The sequence below is a fragment of the Bufo gargarizans genome, chromosome 9, assembly GCF_014858855.1.
Source record: "Bufo gargarizans isolate SCDJY-AF-19 chromosome 9, ASM1485885v1, whole genome shotgun sequence".
NCBI lineage: Eukaryota > Metazoa > Chordata > Amphibia > Anura > Bufonidae > Bufo > Bufo gargarizans.
This window is the reverse complement of record NC_058088.1, coordinates 152400161-152427486: the sequence shown is the minus strand read 5'-3', so window position 1 is coordinate 152427486 and position 27326 is coordinate 152400161. Positions and strand designations below refer to the sequence as shown.

The window sequence follows — 27326 nt, the reverse complement described above, 5'->3', positions numbered from 1 at the left end:
TGATATATCGGAACCCATACATTCTAACAATGCATCTCCGTACAGTATTATTCTGAAGTTTTGAACGAAGCAACTTTAATTGAAGCATTCAAAGTTAGCTTTGCTCAATACTAATAATTATATAGCAGAGCACCAACATTGTATTATCGGTTATGTATCATTTGCAGACACTTTTTATTGTTTAATTAAAGCAACTTTAATTTGGGTATTAATTAGTGATGAGTGAGCATGCTGGGCTGAACTGCTGTTCGGCTCGAGCATCGAGCATTATGACAAGACAAATATTCTTGTCAGAAGACTATGAAACCAATAAAGGTTTCATTTCATAACTCAATAGCGCCATCTATTGGTTTCATAGTCTTCTGACAAGAATATTAGACTGATTCTTATGACAAGCTTATTAGTGTAGCCTTTTAAATGGAAAATTTGAAATACAAATTTGCGATTAGAATATTCACGATCTACACTAGAATGATATCTGACACTGGGAAGGCTGGGTAATAACTCAGTGATAAAATCTGACAGTGGGAAAGCTGGGTAATAACTCGCGATCTACACTGAGTTAGTACCCAGCTTTTCCAGTGTTAGATATTATCACTGACGTACTACATAATTATTACATAATATTCTATATATTGCTATATATTTGTTTTTCAGAATATTGATTTTGAGCCATATCCAGGATTGGAGCCCAAAAATAAAATGTTAAATTTTTGCATACTTTGCTTACGCACCGAGTCTCAGTGATGTAAAAGACATATATGCCAAGAAGATTGGATAATATTTAGAGGTTGCACCGTTTGTAAAAGTAGGCAAAAAATAAGATTTTTCAATGTTAATTACTTTTATTGGGAAAACTAGAAATCACAAACTTAAAATAATATTAAAACTAGACACTAAGATCAATAGGTAGTATGATAGGCAAAACATGTGTTATATTAATCAACTTTGAATGATGCAATCTCTTCTTTTGTTAGCTTGGTGACGACTTTTCTGTGATGCTCGACTACCCTCAACAAGAATTATTTTCGTTCCTGACTGATTTGTTAAACTTTGTCATCAGAGCAATTCCTCTTTCTGCGGTATCATTTATCACCTTAAGAGTGTTCACATGGCTTCTTAGAAAATCACTGCAGTATTCTGTCACGTTGTGGATCCCAAACAATTCAAAGAACGTCTCTGTTTTATTAGTAACAAAATGGCTTAGGTCTTTTTCTTAAAAAAAAACTAGGTTTTTACCCTCTAATGTTTTAATTTCCTTTTTCTTTGCAGATTTGGTTTCTATATTTTTAGACATATTTTCCTTAACAGCCTGAGTAATACGTTCGTCCAAACAAGCCAATCCTATGTTTGTTTCTGACAGACACCAAAGGTGTCTCCTAGCAACTGTGAGAGCACTTTTTTTGACGCCTACATCTGGGTAAGTGCTCAGAAGCTGTAGCATATCCAAATAATTCTTTGGAGCCCATCGACTTACAATTGCCTCGTGCAAAAAGCTCACATATATGAGGCTGACAAAATGTGCAACCCATTTCATTCATTTCAATTCTCGTTGAGGAATAATCAAATGTTTAGAGAAGAGGACAATTTTAAGTGCATATATTGCATTTGCCATCCACTTTGCTTGATGCAGAGCCCCTAGTATCCTGAAACTGAAGTCGTTTTTAGACCAACCTCCTAGGTAAAGGAGTGAGAGTAGCAATAAAAGTAATCAATGTGTGCACCCCTAAATATTATCCAATCTTCTTAAATTTTGGCATATATATCTTTTACGTCACTGAGACTCGGGGCATAAGCAAAGTCATATGAAAATCATATCTTTGGAAAAATGAAACACCCTAATGTAAATGGCTGTAAGATAAGGGGTGGATAGGGTATTATATAACTGTGTTACTAAGGGTAACTGCATCACAGCGTCTAGTTTGAAAGGTGTCTGGCATCACTGCTAAACAAATGCACTCACAAAACACGTAAATAAGTGTTATTTATTTTAAAGCATTCAATAATTTGACTGCAATAAAAATGATAAAAATATGGCAATCATTACATTACTATAGCCATGTTACTGAACGCTTACATTGCTGCAACATAAGGGGTGCATAAGGTACAGGAGAAGTATTTAGCATTAGTAATGCAAATTTTTAAAGTGTTATTGAATGAATCTGCATCATAGCGTCTAGTTTGCCAGGCATCACTGCAAAAAAATGGAATTTTTAGTGACTGGCCAGTATTACTGCTTCAGAACATGCAGTTCAAACATGTTTCACTGCAAAAGTTGTGTTGTTTGTGGAAGCAGAGGGATTTTGGACATTTAATTGCACCTCTGTCTTTAAATTACAGAAAAAGCACTTGGGATTTTGTTAGTGCCATTTCACAATCTTTGTGTACCAAACCAGTTACTTTTCATAGGCCTCATAATAAAATGTCTAGAAAACAGAAGAGTGCAAAATCAAAGACACATGCCTCGTACTCCCAAATGAATAATGTGGGTGGTGGCAGCACCAGTAATCCAGCCAGTAGTAGTAGAGGCAGTGGTAGCAACAATGGAACTCTCGGCAAATACAGAGATGGGAATAGGGAGGGGGACCAAGAAGCCCACAATGTCATAGTACAGTCTGATAAAAGTGGCGGGAAGGGTGAGGATTATAATGATGATTGTGTATTAGACAGGATGTGGGAGCTGAATTGGGGTGCTGAGGAGGAGGTGACATCAGAGGAGGATGGTGGTGGAAGCGGAAGGAATAAAAACCAACTCATTATACAGCCAGAACCTCCCAAAAAACTGGCAGGGACAGATCTACTTCTATTGTGGTTAAATTAGAAACTGGTGATTTTGCTGATACTGTGGGCACAGACTCACAACATTCTGTTTGTTGGACTTCTGGCCAGGCAAACATGAGTAAAAATTGTCTCGCTATGAAAATGTGGGGCACATCCGCAACTATAACAAGATTAACTTTTTCTGGGCCACATTTGGCCACATGCCATTTGTTGGACTTCTGGCCAGGCAAGCATGAGCAAAAACATTTTTTTCCACTGCCACACCACCTTGCAAAATTTGTCAGTATGAAAATGTGGTACATTTTGATGCCATCACCAAAATGTAACTGTGCTGTATGGTATTTGTACTTCTGACTGTCCATTTTTTTAAATTAAAAAACTGTTTAAAATTGTCTCATTCTCCAAATGGTCATGTCCTTTACCTGTAATATACTGTGTTCCCTGAACCCATACAATACTAGGGTGGCAGACTAAAAGAGTGGCCCAAACTGGTGTAGTATGCTAACTCTTGTGCAGTCTCCAGTGTCATCTCAGAGAAGGTTTTCAGTTCAGCAGAGATTGTTGTGACACCCAAACAGACCAGTGTAAAAAACATCATTTTTGTCTAAATAAATGAAGCATTGATACATGAGGATTTTCACACACCTCTGGCTGGGGCCAATAAATTGATCTGCCCTCACTGTTTCTACTCCTTTATGACAGTACCACTGTTTGCCTGTCTACCATCATGTTCCATATTGCATGGCTGCTAAAGCTGCCATCATATTCTGTATAATATAGTTGCTGCTGCTGCCATTGCCACCCTGCCACAGCTGTTATTCCCTGCTGCTAATTCTCTACTGCCACCTATATTGCCAATACTGTTGCTACCATTACTGCTTTACAATAACCACTAATACTACAGCTACAACTCCTAAACAGCCACACATATCGACTGTCTTGTCTGTTCCATGCTGTGCTGCTTTTGTTGCTGCTACTATTGTGGCCACATGCCACTATTACCCCACCATTTCCACATCCACACTGTACTGCTGCTGTTCCCACTTAAAATGGAGAATTTTTCCAAGCTAGTTCAGAACAAAAATCTCTTTCTTCTGACAATTAATACTAGTGCATGTATAAATACGAGCTGGTTTTCTGCCCCTGTTAATGCATAATTTTTGGTTGCTTGCATAGAACGAGCCACTTTTTCTTCTTACAATTAATACTTGAGAGTGTAAAAATACAAGCAGACATTCTGCCCCATTAAGACATATTTTGGGTGCTTGTAGAGAATGAGACATTCTTTCTTCTGATATTAACATATGTGTAAATGGAGCAGGGATCTACCCTATTGAGGCATAATTTTTGTAAACTTTTTTCCAACAGACCACAGTTTTTTTTCCATAACACCGTGTGTGTTGAACCATTATCTGCTCCTATTAAGAGACAATTTTTGGAAGTGTACTAATATGAGTGTTACTCTGACAGTATTTGCTATTGCTATCATTACATTCAAAAGCTTAGGAAGGAGAGAGAGAAAGAAAGAGCAATTTGTAAAATCGGAACAAATTAACAAAATGAGATAACATCTTTTATTTTTTTATCCTAGGAGATTAGAATGTGTTATATAACAATTTCCAGGACAACTGGAGCAACTTTGATATGTGTACAATCGATTTGGACAGAACTAAAATTTTTACATTCAGTGAATTTCAAGAAATTCACTTATCCTTACTGTAAACACAAAATTAAGAACATTTTTAATATAACCTCTGATAATGTGCTTCTGATCTTTTAAAATTTATAATAATTTTTAATATGTTGTCCCTAATCCCCTAAATAAATGTTTTCGAATATACTTTACTTATTAATTTTCTATTTTTACTGTACTTTTACATCCCTAAAGTGCACCATTCAGTGTGCTCTTAAAGCTCAGTTCTCCCTACACTGCGGACAGCTCAGCGATGTACGGAGTAATCATTTTATAAATAGGCAGCAGCAGCGCAGGGAGTGCTCCTGCCCGTACTCAATGCGCTGCTGCTCCCCATTCATATAATGAGTACTCTGTACACCGTTGAGCTGTCAGCAGTGTAGGGAGAACTGAGTTTTAAGCGCACACTGAATGGTGCACTTTAGGGATGTAAAAGTACAGTAAAAATAGAAAATTAATAAATGAAGTATATTAAAACATTTTACTTAGGGAATTAGGGACAACATATAAAAAATTATTATAAAAGTTTAGTTACTCTTTAAGTTTCATGCTTTCACAGAGAGATTCGGCCACCGAATGCATATGCATATAATTAGGCAGTGTGGCCTGGGTATACCATATTTATCTCGATACGTGATGAATTAATTTGGAACTAATCAAATTTCTTGAAGATCTTTGGTGAATTGTCCGAATCAAATTTTTGAAAAACTTTGCTCATCACTAATTATTATTATAATCAAAATATCTCCTATTGCTGAGCTCAATGAAAACTAACAATTAGAGCTGAAGCCTGTAGAAAGGTAAACTGACAATAAATGCAGGATACAGGTAATGTTATGATCAGAAATAGTTTTATATACACACATGATTATGCTTAATTTGGAAAGTTTTATTTCTCATAGCAAGAATCCTTTGCAGAATTAAGGAAATCCTCCATACATGATCTGTTAGGGAACTTAAGAACTGGAGTTGAGGAACACTGTAGTAAGCCATCAGTGAACAAGATTTTGACAACTATTTTTGGTGTCCTTTTGACATACTCATATGTAAATTATATTTTATAGCAGTCATCAAATATTGTTGTGTACTAATAACCAAAATGGTTTGAGAATTGTATTCATACTGCAGTACTAGAAGCCAAGGTGAGTGTTAGGGCTGCACATAAACATATTTTTTGTCCGTGGCCATTTTGGTGGGGGGTTTTTTGCAGTCCATATGCAGAACCATTCACTTTAATGAGAGTGGGTTAAAATTTTTTAAAAAAGCAATACTCACCTCAGGGATCTAGCACCACTAACTTTCTAATGCTTAATAGGTCATCGCTGGTGTCTGTTTCCTTGTCCCATTTTGGCACATAGGAAATGCCCACCAGCCAATTACTAGCTGCAGCAGCAACCCACCTCAAACCAGTGACTGGCTTTCGGTGTGTCGAGACCAGAAACAGAAAGTAAAGATCAACAAGACACTCTACCATCCAGAATAGCATGAGAAACAAAGTAAACCATATCAGTAGTTCTCTAACAATACTTTAATATATCATATATTAAAAAAACAATGAAAAAGGGAACAAATATAAATAATAATATTAAAAAATTTGGAGATCTAGTAGTTACTCTAATCATTCAAAATTCATGTACATATGCAGCATTAATCAATAATCAATATTTACAAATGTGCATAAAAAAGTTAAAGAATTAGTGAGTAATTAATGAATCATGATTCTTATAAAAAACTGTTCCATTCCTATAAATCAATCATGGATTATTCAGATTAGAGAGTATTTCATGTTCTTTTGTAAAAGACTGAAAATAATGAATTGTTCCTGTACACAAATAATTGGATGCTGATGGTTCCTCTTTATAATGATGAATTATGTAAACATTATTGTATAAAATCCATACCATTCAATCATTGGTTAATAGTTCATCAATAGTCGTTAGTAATTAATCCTCTTGTATTATGTATATATCTTCAGTGATTAATAGTTTATATATAAAACACATGGAATTGATTAATAATTCATAAAAAATGCTCAATGATTAATAATACATGACCACCCCAGCGATCTTTCTTTGGAGGTATTCTAGGTAATATCTTAGTGTCTCCATAGACTGCCGTGTTGCTGGCTATATCGGAGTTTCCTTTGTTGTAACTTCTCCCACGATCTGGCTCGGATTAGTTTGGCATCCCACGTGGTTGGTAATGCTTCTGTTGCCGGCCTCGTCTTTCCCTTAGTATGCAGAGCTCTTCTTTTGGGACTGCGCTTTGGGGAGATCGTATTTGCCTTCACTGTGGGGCAGTGGCGTACACACAATCCATGGGGCCCCGGTGCAAAACTGATCCATGGTGCCCCGTCCCCACCCCCAACCCGCTGCCGCTACCCCCCCAACCTGCCTCCATCCCCCCCAACCCGCTGCCGCAACCCCCCAACCTGCCTCCACCCCGTCCCCACTACCTCTCCTACCATTCACCCAAATTGCCTCCCAACAGTACCGCTTTGTGCGGGACAGGCTGATTTTGGATGAAAATCCTGCTGTACTGCCGTCTGTGGAGGACACTGTTATGGGATATCTGTGGAGGACACTGTTATGGGATATCTGTGGAGGACACTGTTATGGGATATCTGTGGAGGACACTGTTATGGGATATCTGTGGAGGACACTGTTATGGGATATCTGTGGAGGACACTGTTATGGGATATCTGTGGAGGACACTGTTATGGGATATCTGTGGAGGACACTGTTATGGGATATCTGTGGAGGACACTGTTATGGGGGATCTGTGGAGGACACTGTTATGGGGGATCTGTGGAGGACACTGTTATGGGGGATCTGTGGAGGACACTGTTATGGGGGATCTGTGGAGGACACTGTTATGGGGGATCTGTGGAGGACACTGTTATGGGGGATCTGTGGAGGGCACTTATGGGGGAACCGTGGAGGGCACTTATGGGGGATCCGTGGAGGGCACTTATGGGGGATCCGTGGAGGGCACTTATGGGGGATCCGTGGAGGGCACTTATACGTGCCCTCTACAGTTCCCCCATAAGTGCCCTCCACAGATCCCCCATAAGTGCCTGGCTTCTAGTAATTTATCAGTGGGGAGCGAGGAGGTGGGGACACTGGCGGCAGGGCCGGTGCAGTGCCCGGCGCTGTGCACACACCGGGGGCAGCTCCTACCTTCTGGAAGTTCTGGGAGTACTGCTGCAGCCTGCAGGATCATGGCCCAGCTCCTCCCCGCGCTTCTTCTGCTGCTGAGATCCAGAGCACGGGGCGGCGGCTGTCAGGGCAGCGGGGCGGGCACATCGTCCATGCTGCACTGCGGGGGGGGGGGGATCCACGAGCCGGCATCTCTCCCTGAGCTCCCTCTGTCATGCACCTCCTGCCCCGCTTGCCTGCTTTATTCATAAAGTGGGAGGAGCAGGCAGACAGGGCAGGAGGCGCATGACGGAGATTTTTCTGACATTGACTGCTGCCAGCAGCTTCAGCGGGCCACAAATAATTGCTGCGCGGCCGCCCACACGCGCAGCTTAGTTAGAGGGAACACTGACTGCAGGGGCCAGGGGTGTCCACAGGCGGCCGGGCCCCCTGGAGTGCCGGGCCCGGTTGCAACTGCGACCCCTGCGACCCCTGTATGTACGCCACTGCTGTGGGGAACACATTGATGGCTTCAGGGGGTAACAAAAAATTGCTTCAGCTAAGATCGCTATTACAGTCATGTGAAAAAATTAGGACACCCTTTGAAAGCATGTGGTTTTTTGTAACATTTTTAATAAAAGGTTATTTCATCTCCGTTTCAACAATACAGAGAGATTAAAGTAATCCGACTAAACAAAGAAAACTGAAGAAAAGTCTTTTCAAGATCTTCTGTAAATGTCATTCTACAAAAATGCCTATTCTAACTGAGGAAAAAGATAGGACACCCTTGCCCCTAATAGCGAGTGTTACCTCCTTTGGCTGAAATAACTGCAGTGAGACGGTTCTTGTAGCCATCTACCAGTCTTCGACATCGGTCTGAGGAAATTTTACCCCACTCCTCAATGCAGAACTTTTTCAGCTGTGAGATGTTTGAGGGGTTTCTTGCACGTACAGCCCTTTTCAAGTCACCCCACAGCATCTCAATGGGATTCAAATCTGGACTTTGACTTGGCCATTCCAGGACTCTCCATTTCTTCTTTTTCAGCCAATCTTTGGTTGATTTACTAGTATGTTTTGGGTCATTGTCATGTTGCATGGTCCAGTTCCGCTTCAGCTTTAATTTTCTAACTGATGGTCTCACATGTTCTTCAAGCACCTTCTGATACACAGTAGAATTCATCGTGGATTCTATGATGGTGAGCTGACCAGGTCGTGCTGCAGCAAAGCAGCCCCAAACCATGACACTTCCACCTCCATGCTTCACAGTTGGTATGAGGTTCTTTTCTTGGAATGCTGTGTTTGGTTTACGCCAAACATGTCCTCTGCTGTTGTGTCCAAATAATTCAATTTTGGACTCATCTGTCCAAAGAACATTATTCCAGAAGTCCTGGTCTTTGTCAACTTTATCTCTGGCAAATGTCAGTCTGGCCTCGATGTTTCTCTTGGAAAGCAAAGGTTTCCTCCTTGCACACCTCCCATGCAAGTTAAACTTGTACAGTCTCTTTCTGATTGTAGAGGCATGTACTTCTACATCAACAGTAGCCAGAGCCTGCTGTAGTTCTCGAGATGACACTTTAGGGTTTTTGGAGACCTCTTTTAGCATCTTGCGGTCTGCTCTTGGGGTGAACTTGCTGGGGCGACCAGTCCTGGGCATGTTGGCAGTTGTTTTGAAAGCCCTCCACTTGTAGACTATCTTCCGGACAGTGGAATGGCTGATTTCAAAATCTTTTGAGATCTTTTTAAATCCCTTCCCAGACTCATAGGCTGCTACAATCTTTTTTCTGAAGTCCTCTGACAGCTCTTTTGCTCTCACCATGGTGCTCACTCTCACTTCAACAGTCAGGAGCACACCAAACTAAATGTCTGAGGTTTAAATAGGGCAAGCCTCATTCAACATGCAGAGTAACGATCTACTAATTATGTGCACCTGGTGTGATATACCTGTGTGAGATCTGAGCCAATTTAAGAGGGAATACATGTGAGGGTGTCCTATCTTTTTCCTCAGTTAGAATAGGCATTTTTGTAGAATGACATTTACAGAAGATCTTGAAAAGACTTTTCTTCAGTTTTCTTTGTTTAGTTGGATTACTTTAATCTCTCTGTATTGTTGAAACGGAGATGAAATAACCTTTTATTAAAAATGTTACAAAAAACCACATGCTTTCAAAGGGTGTCCTAATTTTTTCACATGACTGTATGTCTCCATCTAATGTATCAGATTGATTAAACCAAACACGTTTCAGAGCTACGTGCTAACTGGATTGATCTCAATCTGATTATTTTATACCATCCCTTATTATGGGGGTGGCGTTTTTTTCATGACCATGCAGTCTTAAATATCTGGACCGGAATTGTTTTTACTTCGATGCCTTCTCGATAGCACATATTTGCAATACAACATTCTGTATAATGATAAAAACTACAATACAAAACATCCCTATAAATTTATCATATTGAGTGCTAAAAGATATATGTAAAATGAAACTGACTAGAGAATAAATTATTCTATAGAAGAATGTTTTTTGGTATATATATATCAACTTCATATCAGTGCATGATATTACTACCTATCAAGTAACTCATTAGAACTGCTCGATACCACAAGAAACGCATATAATCTCCAAAAACGCATGTGTGTTATCGATGCATTTCTATGCATTTATTTTTAGAAAAGCTTCTTTATCTATAAGAACCATTCTGAACTATGGGTATCAATTTTAGTAATAATCCTGAACATTAGGTATCCTTCAATAGCTACAAAAGGTTACAATAACCACAAAACCTTCTGTACACTAATATGTATAGATTCTAATGTTGTATGTATCTTGTATCTTTTTGTATTCTTGAGATTGTTGTTTTTTATTTTTTTATTTGTATAGAATTTTTTTGTGGTTATTGTAACCTTTTGTAGCTATTGAAGGATATCCAATGTTCAGGATTGTTACTAAAATATGATACCTATAGTTCAAAACGGTTATTATTATGGATAAAGAAGCTTTTCTGAATAAGAGCGCATATAAAACGCCTCAATAACACATTGTTTTTTTGGGGGATTATATACGTTTTTTGTGGTATCGAGCAGTTCTAATGAGTTACTTGAAAGGTAGTAATATCATGCACTGGTATGAAGTTGGTCCTTCTATGTTATAAGGGAAAATAATACAGTGAAGAGACTTTAATTGGGTTGCTCATCCCTATCATCTCCTAGCAACTATGCGTGAAAATCTCGTCGCATCCGCACATTCATTTCTATGGGGCCTGCGTTGCGTGAAAAACGCTGAATATAGAACATGCTGTGATTTTCACTTAACGAACAAGTGATGCGTGAAAATCACCGCTCATCTGCACAGCCCCATTGCAGTGAATGGGTGCAATGAGTTCACCTCACTCATTACACCCGCGTGGAATTCTCGCCCGTGTGAAAGGGGCCTTATGCCCTGATGAAACAGTCAAAGACCCAAGTGAACAAAATATATGGTTCATAACAGGATTCAACAAACAGTGGGGACAAATAAATGAATTATTAAATAAACATTGGGGAATTTTGAACACAGCTATAAATCTCAGAAAATGTATTACAGATAGACCTCTTATGAAAGCAAGAAGGTCAAAGAACCTAAAAGATATATTGGTCCACAGTCACTATAGTCCAGAAACAATAGAAAAATGGAGAGTGGGAGAACGGAAGGTGGGTTCATACCCATGTGGATCTTGTAAAGCCTGTAGGAATATGGAGAGATCCATGAAGTTTACAGATGCACAAAAGTAAAACAAAATTATGACATCACACAATATATTTCCTGCTCATCTACAGGAGTGATATACTATGCCACTTGTCCCTGTGACAACATTTATGTGGGTCTGACAACAAGAGAATTGAGGAAAAGGATTAGGGAACATGTAAGAGACATAGAAAAAGTCAAAGATGATGATGATATGAAGAATTTGAAACTATCCCCAAACATTTTAAGATGTTCCAAAAAGCAACTCCACCCTATTGAGATTTAAAGGTATTGATACCATCAGGCTGGGATCAAGAGGAGGAGACCAAGGGAAAAAGTTCACCCAGATGGAAAGTAGGTGGATATTTACTCTAGGAACTATTGCACCAAGAGGTTTAAATGGAAATCTCGGTTTCAGTGCCTTCCTATAGAGTAGTAGTATCGATATAGGGGAATTTATTCTGAGAAATGGTGAATATTTTATATGTTGGTTTCTGGTTTTAATATATGTGATTTTAATTCTTTGTTTTTTTGTTGAATATCATTCAGAATGACAAAAAGCTATAAAAAATGTGGGGAGTCCAGCAGCGACATTATGGAGTGGGAAATTGAAAAGTATATTAATGTCACAAGTAAAGAAATGTGGATCTAAGAAGATAAAATAAAGACTTTGCACAGTTGGTTGGATGCACTTCACTTTTTATATTATTTTATATATATGATTATGTTCATATGAATTGATGGCACTTAACATATTTTGGCACTTACACACGTAATTGGTTTTCAATATATAATTGAATAATATCTTATTTTCACATTATAAAAAGTTTAGCTACACAGTGGATATAAAAAGTCTGCACACCCCCGTTAAAATGTCAGGTTTCTGTGATGTAAAATTTTTTGACAAAGATAAATCATTTCAGAACTTTTTCCACCTTTAATGTGACCTATAAACTGTACAACTCAATTGAAAAACAAACTGAAATCTTTTAGGTAGAGGGAAGAAAAATATAAAAATAAAATAATATGGTTGCATAAGTGTGCACACCCTTAAACTAATACTTTGTTAAAGCACCTTTTGATTTTATTACAGCACTCAGTCTTTTTGGGTATGAGTCTTTCAGCATGGCACTTTTTGACTTGGCAAGATTTGCCCACTCTTCTTTGCAAAATCACTCCAAATCTGTCAGATTGTGAGGGCATCTCCTGTGCACAGCCCTCTTCACACAGATTTGTAATCGGATTCAGGTCTGGGCTCTGGCTGGGCCATTCCAAAATTTTAATCTTTTTCTGGTGAAGCCATTCCTTGGTTGATTTGGATGTATGCTTTGGGTCGTTGTAATGCTGAAAGATGAAGTTCTTCTTCATGTTCAGCTTTCTAGCAGAAGCCTGAAGGTTTTGTGCCAATATTGACTGATATTTAGAACTGTTCATAATTCCCTCTAGCTTAACTAAGGCCCCAGTTCCAGCTGAAGAAGCCTCAAAGCATGATGCTGCCACCACCATGCTTCACTGTGGGTATGGTGTTCTTTTGGTGATGTGCAGTGTTGTTCTTGCGCCAAACATATCTTTTGGAATTATGGCCACAAAGTTTAACCTTGGTTTCATCAGACCATAACACCTTTTCCCACATGCTTTTGGGAGACTTCAGATGTGTTTTTGCAAACTGTAGCCTGTCTTGGATGTTTTCTTCGTAAGAAAAGGCTTTCGTCTTGCCACTCTACCCCATAGCCCAGACATATGAAGAATACGGGAGATTGTTGTCACATGTACCACAGAGCCAGTACTTGCCAGATATTCCTGCAGCTCCTTTAATGTTGCTGTAGGCCTCTTGGTAGCCTCCCAGACCAGTTTTCTTCTCGTCTTTTCATCAATTTAGGAGGGACGTCCAGTTCTTGGTAATGTCACTGTTGTGCCATATTTTCTCCACTTGATGATGACTGTTTTCACTGTGTTCCATGGTATATCTAATGCTTTGGAAATTCTTTTGTACCCTTCTCCTGATTGATACCTTTTAACAATGCGATCCCTCTGATACTTTGGAAGCTCTCTGTGGACCATGGCTTTTGCTGTGAACTTTATTTGGGGTTAATCAGAGGCACTTTAAATGATGACAGGTGTATGCTGACTCCTATTTAACATGATTTTGAATGTGATTGCTTAATTCTGAACACAGCTACATCCCCAGTTATAAGAGGGTATGCACACTTATGCAACCACATTATTTTAGTTTTTTTCTTTTTCTTCCCTCCACCTAATAGATTTCAGTTTGTTTTTCAATTGAGTGGTACAGTCTATAGGTCACATTAAAGGTGGAAAAAGTTCTGAAATGATTTATCTTTGTCTCATTTTTTTATATCACAGAAACCTGACATTTTAACAGAGGTGTGCAGACTTTTTATATCCAGTGTATATATTAATTAATCAATTTATTTATCATATATATTTATATAAAGTTTATTATTAAAATCACATTACATTAATTAAGGAATAATCACGAAAAATAAAGACAGGACGCCGGAGATATCTGCCTTCCGCACTGATATGCTGCGGGATGCCCTCCTTGGCGTTCATATCAGGGGAAGGGAGGAAGTGGCAGTTACGTGGCAGGTAAGGATTGGTCATGCGCCGCTCATATGACCACAACTATATAAGTGTCACATGCAATCTTCCGTAACATTGGATAGGCTAGTATTCCTTTAAAATACACCTCGTCACTTCCCTCACCTTCTCCTCCTGAAGAAGCGAGAACACAAAACACGCGTTGAGGGGCAAGCGCCATTCTATACTTCCACCACATGGTATGTTATAAATTGCTAGATTTGTTTTCTTGAGGGTACAAGTCATTATAAATATCAGTGGTTGTCTTACAGCTATTTATTATAAAGTGAAGGCAGCATTACAGTAGATTAATACTATTATTTTGTTCATATTGTGGCATGCATCTGGTCCCTTTTTATATATTATTGTGAGCTTCTCCCCCCAATGTGTCTTTTGCATTATTGTACTGTATGTTAGCTTTTATAGCATGGCACTTATATATTGGTATCCCTACTAATTACTGTTTTATTGAACATGGTTAAAATAATTATCAAAGTGAAGAGTATTTGGGGATAGATAATTAGACTAAGATATTAGGTGACCTGAAAAAGCTTAATAGAGTTTGAAATATGTTCGGTATATACAGTGCCTTGCAAAAGTATTCACCCCCTTGACTTTTTTAGTGTTTTGGTGCCTCCCACTTGGAATTAACATAGATTTTTTAGGATTTGCATCATTTAATTTACAGAACATGCTCATAACTATGAAGATTTTATTTATTTATTTTGAAGCAAACAACAAATAGGACAAAATAACATAAAAAGTTAATGTGCATAACTATTCACCCCCCTAAAGTCAATACTTTGTAGAGCCACCTTTTGCGACAATCACAGCTTCAAGTCGCTTTGGATAAGTCTCTATGAGCTTGCCACATCTTACCACTGGGATTTTTGCCCATTCCTCTTTTCAAAACTGCTCCAGCTCCTTCAAGTTGGATGGTTTGCGCTTGTGAACAGCAATCTAAGTCTGACCACAGATTTTCTATTGGATTGAGATCTGGGCTTTGCGTTTTGGTGGGCGGCCGTCTCTTGGCGGGTTTGCTGTTGTGCCATGTTCTTTCCATTTGGCTATGATAGATTTCATGGTGATCCTGGGATTCATCAAATATTTGGATATTTTTTTATAACCTAACCCTGACTTGCAGCCTCTGAGACCTTTCAAAAAAGATATGTATATGTAATGACACATCATGTTACACTTAGATTGCACACAGGTGGACATCATTTCACTAATTATGTGACTTCTGAAGGTAATTGGTTGCACCAGAGCTTTTTATGGGCTTCCTAACAAAATACGCACATGCCAATTTTCTGTTTTCTAAAGAATAGTTTTATTTATATATTTTTCTCATTTCACTTCACCAACTTAGACTATTCTTCTGATCCATCACATAAAATTAAGATTAACAAAACAGTGAATTTAAATTAAGGCTATAATGTAACAAAACACGAAAAAAGTCAAGGAGGTGAATACTTTTGCAAGCCATTGTATATAAATATGCTAAACAATGTATATGAACACTCCTTTATGGAATAATTAATTCTGAAGTCGGTTTCATTTTACATATATCTTTTAGCACTCAATATGATAAATTTATGGGGATGTTTTGTATTGTAATTTATATCATTATACAGAATGTCGTATTGCAAATATGTGCTAGTTAGAAGGCATCGAAGTAAAAACAATTCCGGTCCAGATATTTAAGACTGCATGGTCATGAAAAAAACGCCACCCCCATAATAAGGGATGATATAAAAGAAACAGATTGAGATGAATCCAGTTAGCACGCAGCCCCGAAACGCGTTTGCTTTAATCAATCTGATACACTAGATGGAGACATAATAGCGATCTTAGCTGCAACAATTTTTCGTTACCCCTGAAGCCATCGATGTGTTTCCCACAGTGAAAGCAAATACGATCTCCCCAAAGCGCCGTCCCAAAAGCAGAGCTCTGCATACTAAGGGCAAGACGAAGCCGGCAACAGAAGCATTACCAACCACGTGTAACACTAAACTAATCCGAGCCAGATCGTGGGAGAAGTTACAACAAAGGAAACTCCGATATAGCCAGCAACACGGCAGTCTAAGGAGACACTAAGATATTACCTAGAATACCTCCAAAGAAAGATCGCTGGGGTGGTCATGTATTATTAATCATTGAGCATTTTATTATGAATTATCAATCAATTTCATGTGTTTTATATATGAACTATTAATTACTGAAGATATATACATAATACAAGAGGATTAATTACCAATGACTATTGATGACTATTAACCAATGATTTACTGGTATGGATTGTATACAATAATGTTTACATAATTCATTATTATAAAGAGGAACCATCAGCATCCAATTTTTTGTGTACAGGAACAATTCATTATTTTCAGTATTTTACAAAAGAACATGAAATACTCTCTAATCTGAATAATTAATGATCAATTTACAAGAATTTTTTTTTTTATATGAATCATGATTCATTAATTAATCACTTTTTTTTTTCTTTTTACTTTTTTATGCACATTTGTAAATAATGATTATTAATTAGTGTTGATCAAGCACCAAAGTTCTTGGGTGTTTGGGTGCTCGGGTCGAATACCTCGGTATGGAAGTCAATGGGAGAACCTGAGCATTAAACCAGCCACCCCCTGCTCTGAAGAGGGGAGAGTGTCTGGTTCATAGGAAAAGGTCAGAAATTGATGGAAACACCACTGAAACGGTTCGGGAACAGCATGGGGAGGATGTCTGGATGCATCTTGAACTCCCAGGTCGCTGCTGGGAACGATATTGTCCGAGTAGTACACCACATTTACATACTGACAATAATATGCACAAAACCAAAGATAAAATCGATTTTAGAAGAAAAATTGTTAGGAAACATTCTTTACTGTATATTTACTTGTATATAAAGTGCAAGTGCTACCAAAAGTTACAAGGAAGAGGCACTCCGATACAACCTGTATATCACATAATGTGGTACAATTGTTCAGGTAGTGGGACTCCTACTCATAAAGCCTATGCACTATGCACCAAATGAAACGGCTTCCAAAAATTACAAAAGAATCGGCACAACAATACACCCTTTAGGTTTAGGTTTGCATTATACACCCTTAAAAAATTATGATTGATGGCCTGCTGGTGACCCTCAAAAACATTACATGCGAGGGCCTGCAGGTGAGCTAACCCTCTAAAAGATTGTAGGTGAGGGCCTGCTGATGATCTGACCCTCTAAAACATTATATGCGAGGGCCTGCAGGTGAGATGACTCTCTAAAAGATTGTAGGTGAGGGCCTACAGTTGAGATTACCCTCTAAAAGATTGTAGGTGAGAGCCTGCTGGTGAGCTTACCCTCTAAAACATTATATGCGAGGGCCTGTAGGTGAGCTAAACCTCTAAAAGTTTGTAGGTGAGGGCCTGCTGGTGAGCGGACCCTCTAAATCATTATATGCGAGGGCCTGCAGGTGAGCTAACCCTCTAAAAGATTGTAGATGAGGGCCTGCTGGTGATCTGACCCTCTAAAACATTATATGCGAAGGCCTGCAGGTGAGATGACCCTCTAAAAGATTGTAGTTGAGGGCCTACTGGTGAACTGACCATCTAAAACATTACATGTGAGGGCCTGTAGGTGAGCTGACCCTCTAAAAGATTACAAACGTAAAAATGTTAAAAAACAACCATGGAATGCCCAGTATATTTAAAAATATATATACTTTATTATCTCATAAATAGATCAAAATTCACAAATATAAGACATTATTACACAGAATTAATTGGAAAAAGTCAGCAAACAACCTGGATGCCGTAGTCCCCCCCGCCGGTGTCTCAATAACCCATCAAACAGATGGAACACATGTCTGGTGTATGTGTGGTATGCAGTGGGGTGATTTACAAGTGAGTAGTATCTGGTACAAAACCACTACGAGTAACTGTGATCATCACTCCATTGCATAGCCATAAAGTGAGTCTATATAGGTGTGGGACCCTAAATAATACATAAATAGTGGCAAAACAGATATAACAATATCTATCTGAAGTCCTCAAATAGATAAGTCCCCATCCACCAAACCATCGAATAGAGGCTATAAACAAAAAACTCGCCCACAGGCACCTGCTAAAAAGTCAGAACATACCCAAAGACATGATGGAGGGCAGAGACAACGGACACAGGGCTGGCTGGAACCCCGACGCATGTTTCGCCTCAGCTTCGTCAGGAAGCCGAACTGGTGTTCATTCGAGAATGCTCGATCAACACTATTATTCATTGATGCTGCATATGCACATATAGGAATTTTGATGATTAGAGTAACTACTAGATCTCCAAATTTTTTATTATTATTATTTTTATTTTTTCACTTTTTAATTGTTTTTTAATGTATGATATAGTAAAGTATTGTTAGAGAAGTAATGATACAGTTTACATAGTTTTTCATGCTTTTCTGGATGGTAGAGTTCCTGTCACTAGATTAAATACGTACTTGGCAGTAGGTGTGCCAAAGGCAGTGCACCTCGATCTGTATATCAAGGAACGTGAGCCTCGGTAATATATTTTTTAACATTAAAGATCAAGAAGGATCTGGGAAGCAGCACTGGAGCCGTGGTAGATTGGTGTGGTGAGTATTACCATTTTAACTAACTTTTAGCCCTTTATCAAAAAAATTTCCCCACTGGAAAACTCCTTTAACCTTTTTCCATATCACTTTTATGGCATATTGAAATCATAGAGGGATTTCCTACATTAGCAAATAACTCTTGCTCTGACAGTCTTCAATGTATCACATGGTCGCACATTAATTTGAATACTAAATGATGTATACTACTGATTGCTTCTGATTGCAACCAAATGATTTATTTAATATTATACAAAGATTGTGTGTAGTAGTAGGAACTATTTACCTTTCTCTGGGTAGCTGGTGATTTGGATTGTGTCGACAGCGTAAGCTAAGGCCAAATAACTTTCGTGCTGTATGCTGCATCTTTTGACGTTGTATTTCCAGTGAACTTTGTAACAGTTTATAATGGTTTTGCAATTCCCAATCATTTCCCCAGTGCTGGTGAATGGCTCCAATGCTTAAAAAGTGACTGTTGGGTAAGCGTCTCATGAAGGACTTAAACTCATCTGTGGAGGTAGAAAAGATCAATTTAGTAGCGAAAAAAAAAACAAAGCAATACAAAGAAATAGGTAGGATATTCAAAATTTGTAAGCCAGGTTTTGGAAACACAAGCGACATTGGAGAGCCATGAGGTATGAAAATGGCAGGAAGAAAAACAGGAAACATTTATTTGTAGTCATACAGTATCAAGCCAACAAGAAAACAGTGAGTATAATTATGATGATAATAATAATGATATCTACTTAGCATTTTTCGTATGATACAGCAGAATCTGAGCTTAGATTATCAGCTTTCAAACAAGACCCGGCCCATATGACTATCTGCTACAGATCCTGAGATACTGGCTTTGATCTCAGCCAGCCAGGAGGGGGCAGCGGGGGAGTTGACAGGCTGCAGGAGGAAGGTAATATGGACTTCTAGGCATGCTAACTATCCCTCTCTCCTTCATCAATCACAAAGCATACTTTCTCTCTTTCACATGTGTTTTGTTTTGTTTTATACAGGAATGAAATGAGAAGATTACCAATTGCTCATATTATCACCCTCTGGGAAAATTAGGCCATTAATTGATGCTATGACCAGACATTTACCAGCATTAGGATCACAGTGTCAAATAAGTGACACCAAACACATACCTTATGCACACAAGCTTTAATACAGTTTCCATTTCACACAGTTCCTCCTGTCCATATCCTATCATATGCAGAGTGCTTCTGTAGAGATAACCTTTACACGCTACAGTAATAGCGATAAGGATTATCACTAGAGATTAATATATCAACCCTCACATGGTTATCAGAAAAATAAAACATTTCTGGGAAGAGATGAGTAAACCTGTTCTGAACAAACCAAATTTGTTATTAATTAAAAAAAAATTCTGTTGCCAAACGAATCCAAGGTTTTGCAACTGGCTTTGGACGAATAAGATAAAAATGTCCCCAGTGCCATTTTACTATGGAAATTGGAGGGGATAAACGGGAGCTGGATGAAAATGTAAGATCACATGATCCTGACAAGGGGGGACGCTTGCCCTGATTTGCTCAGAGGCTGACAGACAGCCTATTAGTAGTGATGCCCCGAACTATTCGCCGGCGAACATAGCTTGTTTGCGTTCGCCGCGGCGGGCGAACATATGCGATGTTCGGTCCGCCCCCTATACATCATCATTGAGCAAACTTTGACCCTCTACCTCACAGTCAGCAGACACATTCCAGCCAATCAGCATACCCTCCCACCTCCTATCAAATAGCAAGGACAGCATCCATCTTAGAGACAGCATCCATCTTAGATTCATTCTGAAGCTGCAGTGTCAAAAATTTGACTAAGTTGTAATCGCAATGCAATTAATACAGGTTATATTAATCGCATTGCGAATTCAACTTAGAGCTGGGTTCCTAATGGTTACAGTGGCGTTGCTATGGCTGGTGTCACCCGGTACGGTAGAAAATAGTGTCACCCCTGCCCCCCCTCCCCCCCCCCCCCCCGAAGCCATAATAAAGAGATAAAGAGAAAAAAAAAGAAGCCACTAAGTCAGCTCCAATCAGATATCTGCATAGACCCAGAGTCTTGGTCTATGTGCAGATATCTGATTGGAGCTGACTTCTTATTTTCTCTTTTGCACATAAATGTTTCAACTATATTCCTTAGTAAAAATGACCAGTCCACACCATGTGGGTCTATATTTATGAGGGTCCCCCTGAGCAAAGATTATTAAATGTGGCCGATTGGCCCCAGCCCACAGTTCAACCCAACCCCTTATGTCTCCTGGCCTGGGGCTGTCTCTATAATAATCCACAGTAATTTATGAATGGGGTTAGGTTATTAACTTATTATTATTGGGGTATTATTAAAATAATTTGGTCTATAAAGTCAGAGCCGTTCTACCTACCTCCTCCTCCCGGCACCAGAGACTCCTGCAGGGCAGCTGCCGTGGCGCCCCGCCACTCGCCAGGCTACAGTGAGTCACACCCCCGTCCCCCTTTACCACGTGACAGTGCAACCAATACAACCATTATGAACTCAGACCTAAGTTGTAATCGCAATGCGATTAATACAGGGTTTATTAATCGCATTGCGAATTCAACTTAGATCTGGGTTCCTAATGGTTGTATTGCTAGAATATAACGAAGATTGAGAATATAGTGCTATATTCATTATATTCGTCAATTCTAGCAATGCAACCATTAGGAACTCAGATCTAAGTTGTAATCGCAATGCGATTAATGCAGGTTATATTAATCGCTTTGCGAATTCAACTTACCACACTCTGCGTCAGCTACGTAATTTTCCATGGGAGTTTTGCCATGGATCCCCCTCCGGCATGCCACAGTCCAGGTGTTAGTCCCCTTAAAACAACTTTTCCATCACTATTGTGGCCAGAAAGAGTCCCTGTGGGTTTTAAAATTCGCCTGCCTATCGAAATCTATGGTGGTTCGCCCGTTCGCAAACATTTGTGGAAATTTGCGTTCGCCGTCCGCAAACGAAAAATTTTATGTTCGCGACATCACTACCCGTGTGTGAGAGGCTGCAGGCTCAGTCACAGACAGTACTGTGTGCACACCATTCATACAGGGTGTCACAGACAATACCTTGCAGATAAAAAAAATTCTATTTATATAATTTTTCTGTGATATAATCGCATTTGCAAGCCAGTGAGTGACTGTGTGGCCCAGAGACAGTACTGTGTGCACATCATTCATACAGGGTGTCACAATACCTTGCAGATAAAAAAAAATAATGTATTATTTTTCTGTGATATAATCCCAGTTGCAAGCCAGTGTGTGTCTGGCCCACAGACTGTACTGTGGCCACTTGCTGCTAGGCCACCACTGTTACCGTTACAGGGTGTCACTCACAAAGACCTTGCAGATAAAAAAGAATTCAATTTATTATTTTTCTGTGATATAATCCCAGTTGCAAGCCAGTGTGTGTCTGGCCCACAGACTGTACTGTGGCCACTGGCTAGGCCACCACTCATACCGTTACCGGGTGTTACTCACAATTACCTTGCAGATAAAAATATATATTTTTTTTTTTCTGTGATATTATCTCAGTTGCAAGCCAGTGTGTGTCTGGCCCACAGACTGTACTGTGGCCACTGGCTAGGCCACCACTCATACCGTTACAGGGTGTCACTCACAAATAACTTGCAGATAAAAAAAATATATTTTCTAATTTTTCTGTGATATAATCCCAGTTGCAAGCCAGTGTGTGTCTGGCCCACAGACTGTACTGTGGCCACTTGCTGCTAAGCCACCACTCATACCGTTACAGGGTGTCACTCACAAATACCTTGCAGATAAAAAAAAATCAATTTATTATTTTTCTGTGATATAATCCCAGTTGCAAGCCAGTGTGTGTCTGGCCCACAGACTGTACTGTGGCCACTGGCTAGGCCACCACTCATACCGTTACAGGGTGTCACTCAGAAATACCTTGCAGATAAAAAAAATCTATTTATTATTTTTATGTGATATAATCCCAGTTGCAAGCCAGTGTGTGTCTGGCCCACAGACTGTACTGTGGCCACTTGCTGCTAGACCACCAATCATACCGTTACAGGGTGTCACTCACAAATACCTTGCAGATAAAAAAAAATATTTATTATTTTTCTGTGATATAATCCCAGTTGCAAGCCAGTGTGTGTCTGGCCCACAGACTGTACTGTGGCCACTTGCTGCTAGGCCACCACTCATACCGTTACAGGGTACAGAAAATACCACTCATATCGGGTGTGACAGTAAATTGCACGGCGCAGACGGAGTGACCGTGGATTCAAACAAAGGGGAGGGATCCAGCGTTTTTTTTAACCATCTCCCCGTTCGAAAAATCAATTCAATAAATGGACCCCAGATTGGGGACATAACAGGGATTAAACTGATGAGAAGAGAACTACAGACAATAGCACTCATATCAGGTGTGACAGTAAATTGCACGGTGCACACGCAGTGACTGTGGATTCAAACAAAGGGGAGGGAGCCAGCGTTTTTTTTAACCATCTCCCCGTTCGAAAAATCAATTCAATTCACCTTTCGGGGAACCTTGGTGTTGTACGTGGCTGGGTGGAGGAAGAAACCTTCAATGACATCAATGGGACATGGCTAGCTTGGTTTCCAACCTTGTGCAAATGGGGAGTTTGCGGTTGGGCAAATGGACTGTTTGCGGTGCATTAAAAGGGGAGTTTGGTCTGTCAATGTCTGTGAAGTGGGTGTAACCCTTACACTAGATGATCGATACAACATCATACTTGATCGTATACACACACTGGATGTTTTAAACCACGTTGTTAAAAAAAAAATATTGGATTGTTAGGTGATTTATGCCCTTTATGGATTAAAACCCAACTCTGCGTGAACTATGTAATTTTCCATGGGAGTTTTGCCATGGATCCCCCTCCAGCATGCCACAGTCCAGGTGTTAGTCCCCTTGAAACAACTTTTCCATCACTACTGTGGCTAGAAAGAGTCCCTGTGGGTTTTAAAATTCGCCTGCCTATTGAAGTCAATGGCGAACGGAAAATTTTATGTTCGTGACATCTCTACCTATTAGCCAATCAGGGGCAGGATTTGGAAAGGTCCTTCAGCAACTGGGCTGAAGAGATGCCATTCTGTGTACAGCTTTTGATCTGATAGCATGTGTGTTAGGTGTGTCTGACAAATTACAGACACAAGACACTAGGTGTGGTAGGGCGATAATAAGGACATAATAAGGTAGATTTTGAGTTTTATCAAGGAAAGTAATTAGGGAGGGACTGGTCACTCAGAATGGTTTCACACTGCTGCTAGATAGTGAAAAGTTCTGAAAAGTCTGCAATAGAATCAACAAAATTCCGCAACAATCTCATATTTTCTGTAAGTGGACAGCCAGCCTTTAAAAAACAAGTTTCTACATTTCATAAGTGTTTTATAGACTTATTGTCAGCACATCCAGCATCAATAGCAATATATTCTGCTGCAAACGCTGAGCAATTGCCCCTTTTGTTTTTCTGAAAACAACATTTTTTTAATAAATGCGTTCGACTGAAAAAACAGCATTTACATGCCAGTTAAACTTTAACACATTACATTGTGTCAAGATACCGTGCAGTATTAGTAAACACGTTTTGCTCTAATAACAACATTCATATACCTATTTCGTTCCACCCATTACATTAAAACTAGGAAAAAATATATAGGGCATATACGTCCAATCTATTAGTGAACTGAATACATGTAGTTATAAGGTTAAAACATATTATATATTTTGTTCTGTAGGTCATACACCCCCGTATGTATTTTTAATACTGGTGACTAATAAACCTTAATTGTTTTTTGTTTTAACGTCCTAACTACATGTATTAAGTTCACACATTACATTAAGAAAATGTGCACTGGTGAATTCAATGTGCTGCAATAACAGTATGTATATACCAGTTGACCGTTAACACATTGTATTACATTAAGATATTATGCATATTAATGAATGTATAGTGCTGCAATAACAGTGTTTATATACCTGCTTTATTCCATCCATTGTATTGTGTGAAGATACACCATACATTATTAGTGAACTTGTTATGCTGCAGTGACAGCATTTATATACTGAACATTTTTTATTCCACACATTGTATTACCATTTTAAATGGTCAATATCGATGTGCAGTGTGTTTGTAGAAGGGGATTAATGTTTAATTGCACCTCTGTCTGCAAATTACAGAAAATAACACTTGCAATTTTGCTAGTACCATTAAATAATCTGTGTACCCGAACCTGTGACTTTATATATTTATATTGGCCACAGAAAAAAATGTCTGGTAAATGGAAAAAGTGGGAAATAAATGACCCAGGCCTCATGATCCAAAAGTCATAATGTGGGTGCCTGTGGAGGTACAAACAGCAGTAGTTTCACGACCCTTGGACATGGTCGTGACTCTTAGAGCCGCATGCAGTTGCCAGCGGCCAGGTTGGTTGTTTACCACAGGTGAGGGCTGTTAGTTGGTAGCCTCATGCGCGGTTGCCGCTGGCAACGTGGTGTTGTTGGCAGTGTAGCAGCCTGAGCTTGTTGCTAGGCGGCTCACTGTCAATGCATGCGGTTGCCTCGGGCAACGTGTGTTTATGTGTGCACATTCCCTGTTTGGTGTGCACAGGGTTTGAGTTGTATGCACTTCCCCTTTAAGTTGATGTTTTACCTTCCCTGGTGTTGGAAGGGTTAACTTCCTTCCTAGGTGTGTCTGGTAGGTGTGGTGGGTGTGACCTCAGGCCTCCTTATATGTTGGTGTGGCGGAGCCTGAAGGTCAGATTTTGTTGTCAGCTTGGTGTGGAGCTCTGCTCCTGGGCTGCTTGGGATTATGTCTGTGTGAGTCACCCTTATTTATTATTATGTCACGGCGGGGAGTGGGGAAAACCCCCCACCGTGCAATAGCTGAGGCCGCAACGCCAGATAGCAGGGAACAGGGAGCAGGTCACCTCCTAACGTAACCCTAAACACTCTCCCTAGACTCCTAGCGCATGAGCCGCCTCATAAGGTAAGGGGGCTCATGCTCACCAACCTAGGACCCTGCTATCCCTGCTACGCCCTAGGCCTGATGACAGGGCAGAGAATGCCTGTGCATCCACGACACGGATGACAGGCGTCTCCAACGGCCCAGTAGTATGTAAGCAAAGGCAAGACCATGGGTTTCCCAGTCTGGAGCCTCTTTCCATCTTGGCTGCGGCAGGTAAGAGTAGATAACATTGTTATTTTGCTTTGTGACTTACCTGCCGTACTGCTTCACCCATAGCCCTGCATCCTGTCATCCTGACATGGTCGTGGCTCTAAGAGTCACGACCATGTCCAAGGGTCGTGACAAGTAGCAGCAGCAGCAGCCATCCAGCCAGTATTAATGATATTGGTGTAACATCCCAGAGTTATGTTATGAAACTCTTTTACCCTGCTACAACCTGTTAAGAGCATCTACATTGTCATCTTGTGTAATTTCATGTAATATTCTCACAAATCCCTGCTGGGACCCAAAACTAATGCAGTATCTCGCATGGATGAAAGCTGCATTTAGTAAAGACAAGTTTGAACTTTACCAAAAGTCTGGATCTCAATTACTGCTACCAAATCCCTCAATTACTCCTACTAGCAACACACTCATTTTATTGCAAGTGAGCCAGGCTCCAGGAGTCCAGCCGTACCCAGGTAGGAGACACCATTGACACTATTACCACTACCATACAGAGACATTACACCACTCTGGCATTCCTAACCTGGTATGTGAGTTACAACACCTTAAAGGGCCCTGCAACAGTACCCTGCGCACGCTGCATTTGATGCAGATAACCAGCAGATGATGGGAAGGACAGACAGCTCCCTTCGGCTGAGGTGGTGGAGCCTTGACTGCCTGAAATTTGGTGTGTGCCACTGGGTGATGCAGCTGTTGCAGCAGGCTGGACCACCAAATTGGAGCCACAGTTCTCCCAGGCCACTTTATGGCAACGATGCATATGTTGACGCAGGGCCATAGTGCCAACTTTGGCACCCTGGCCACGCTTCACCTTCTGCCCACAGATTCTACATATAGCCATGTTTACCCGCAACACTCCGGACTGACTGCTACCGCCGCTGCCTCCGTAAACTGTGCACCGCCATTTCCTGGGCAGATAGGCTCACGCGAAGCGGGTGGTGTACCCTGGGCACGTTTGGCTACCGACCTGCCACTGCTGCCACCCTGCTGACTCCCGGCCATGCTAGGGAATTGCTGGCTCCGCCGCTGCCTAACGAACAAGCTGCCACCGTTTTCTCCCGATGATGATTTAAACCCCTTCGTCACCTGGCTCCCAAGTGCGATCAGCTACATCATCATCAAGTAATATCTACAGATCACTGATGTCCTCCTCAACCGTCTCTGTGTCAGGATCCTGACCCCTCGCAACACCTGCTCCCACACCACTCTCGTCATCACTACTTGACCGCCTAGTGGAGGAAGCAGCAGATGTCTCCTCCACATCTTGGCTTGCTAGTAACTGCTGACCGTGTTCTAGTAGCTCGTCCTCACTGTATAGTGGAGCTGAGCCCACAGCATACAATACTTCTTTGGCTGAGGGAACAGAAAAAGGACAGAGGCAGGTTGAGGACAGGTGGGGGCACAGGGCCTGCTCCTGGGCCATGCCCACTAAGAGTCATGTCAGAGGGACCCACCAACTCTTGACTGGGGGTGTCTGATGTCACTTGGGACGAAGTGAATGACCGAGTCAACCAATCAAGAACCACTTGGTTGCTGGTCAAGACACCACCGCTAGATGACACCAGGAGCTAAGGC

At 40.3% G+C, this 27326-nt stretch overlaps 1 protein-coding gene across 1 annotated transcript in view; it reads right to left on the bottom strand.

Annotated features, from left to right (window-relative positions):
* BRINP1 (BMP/retinoic acid inducible neural specific 1) overlaps window positions 1-27326 on the bottom strand; it is a 271211-nt gene that overhangs the window by 4791 nt on the left and 239094 nt on the right. Inside the window, exon 6 of the mRNA XM_044268412.1 lies at window positions 18828-19050. Coding sequence (XP_044124347.1) covers window positions 18828-19050 — 223 coding nt within the window. The remainder of the gene's footprint in view (window positions 1-18827; window positions 19051-27326) is intronic.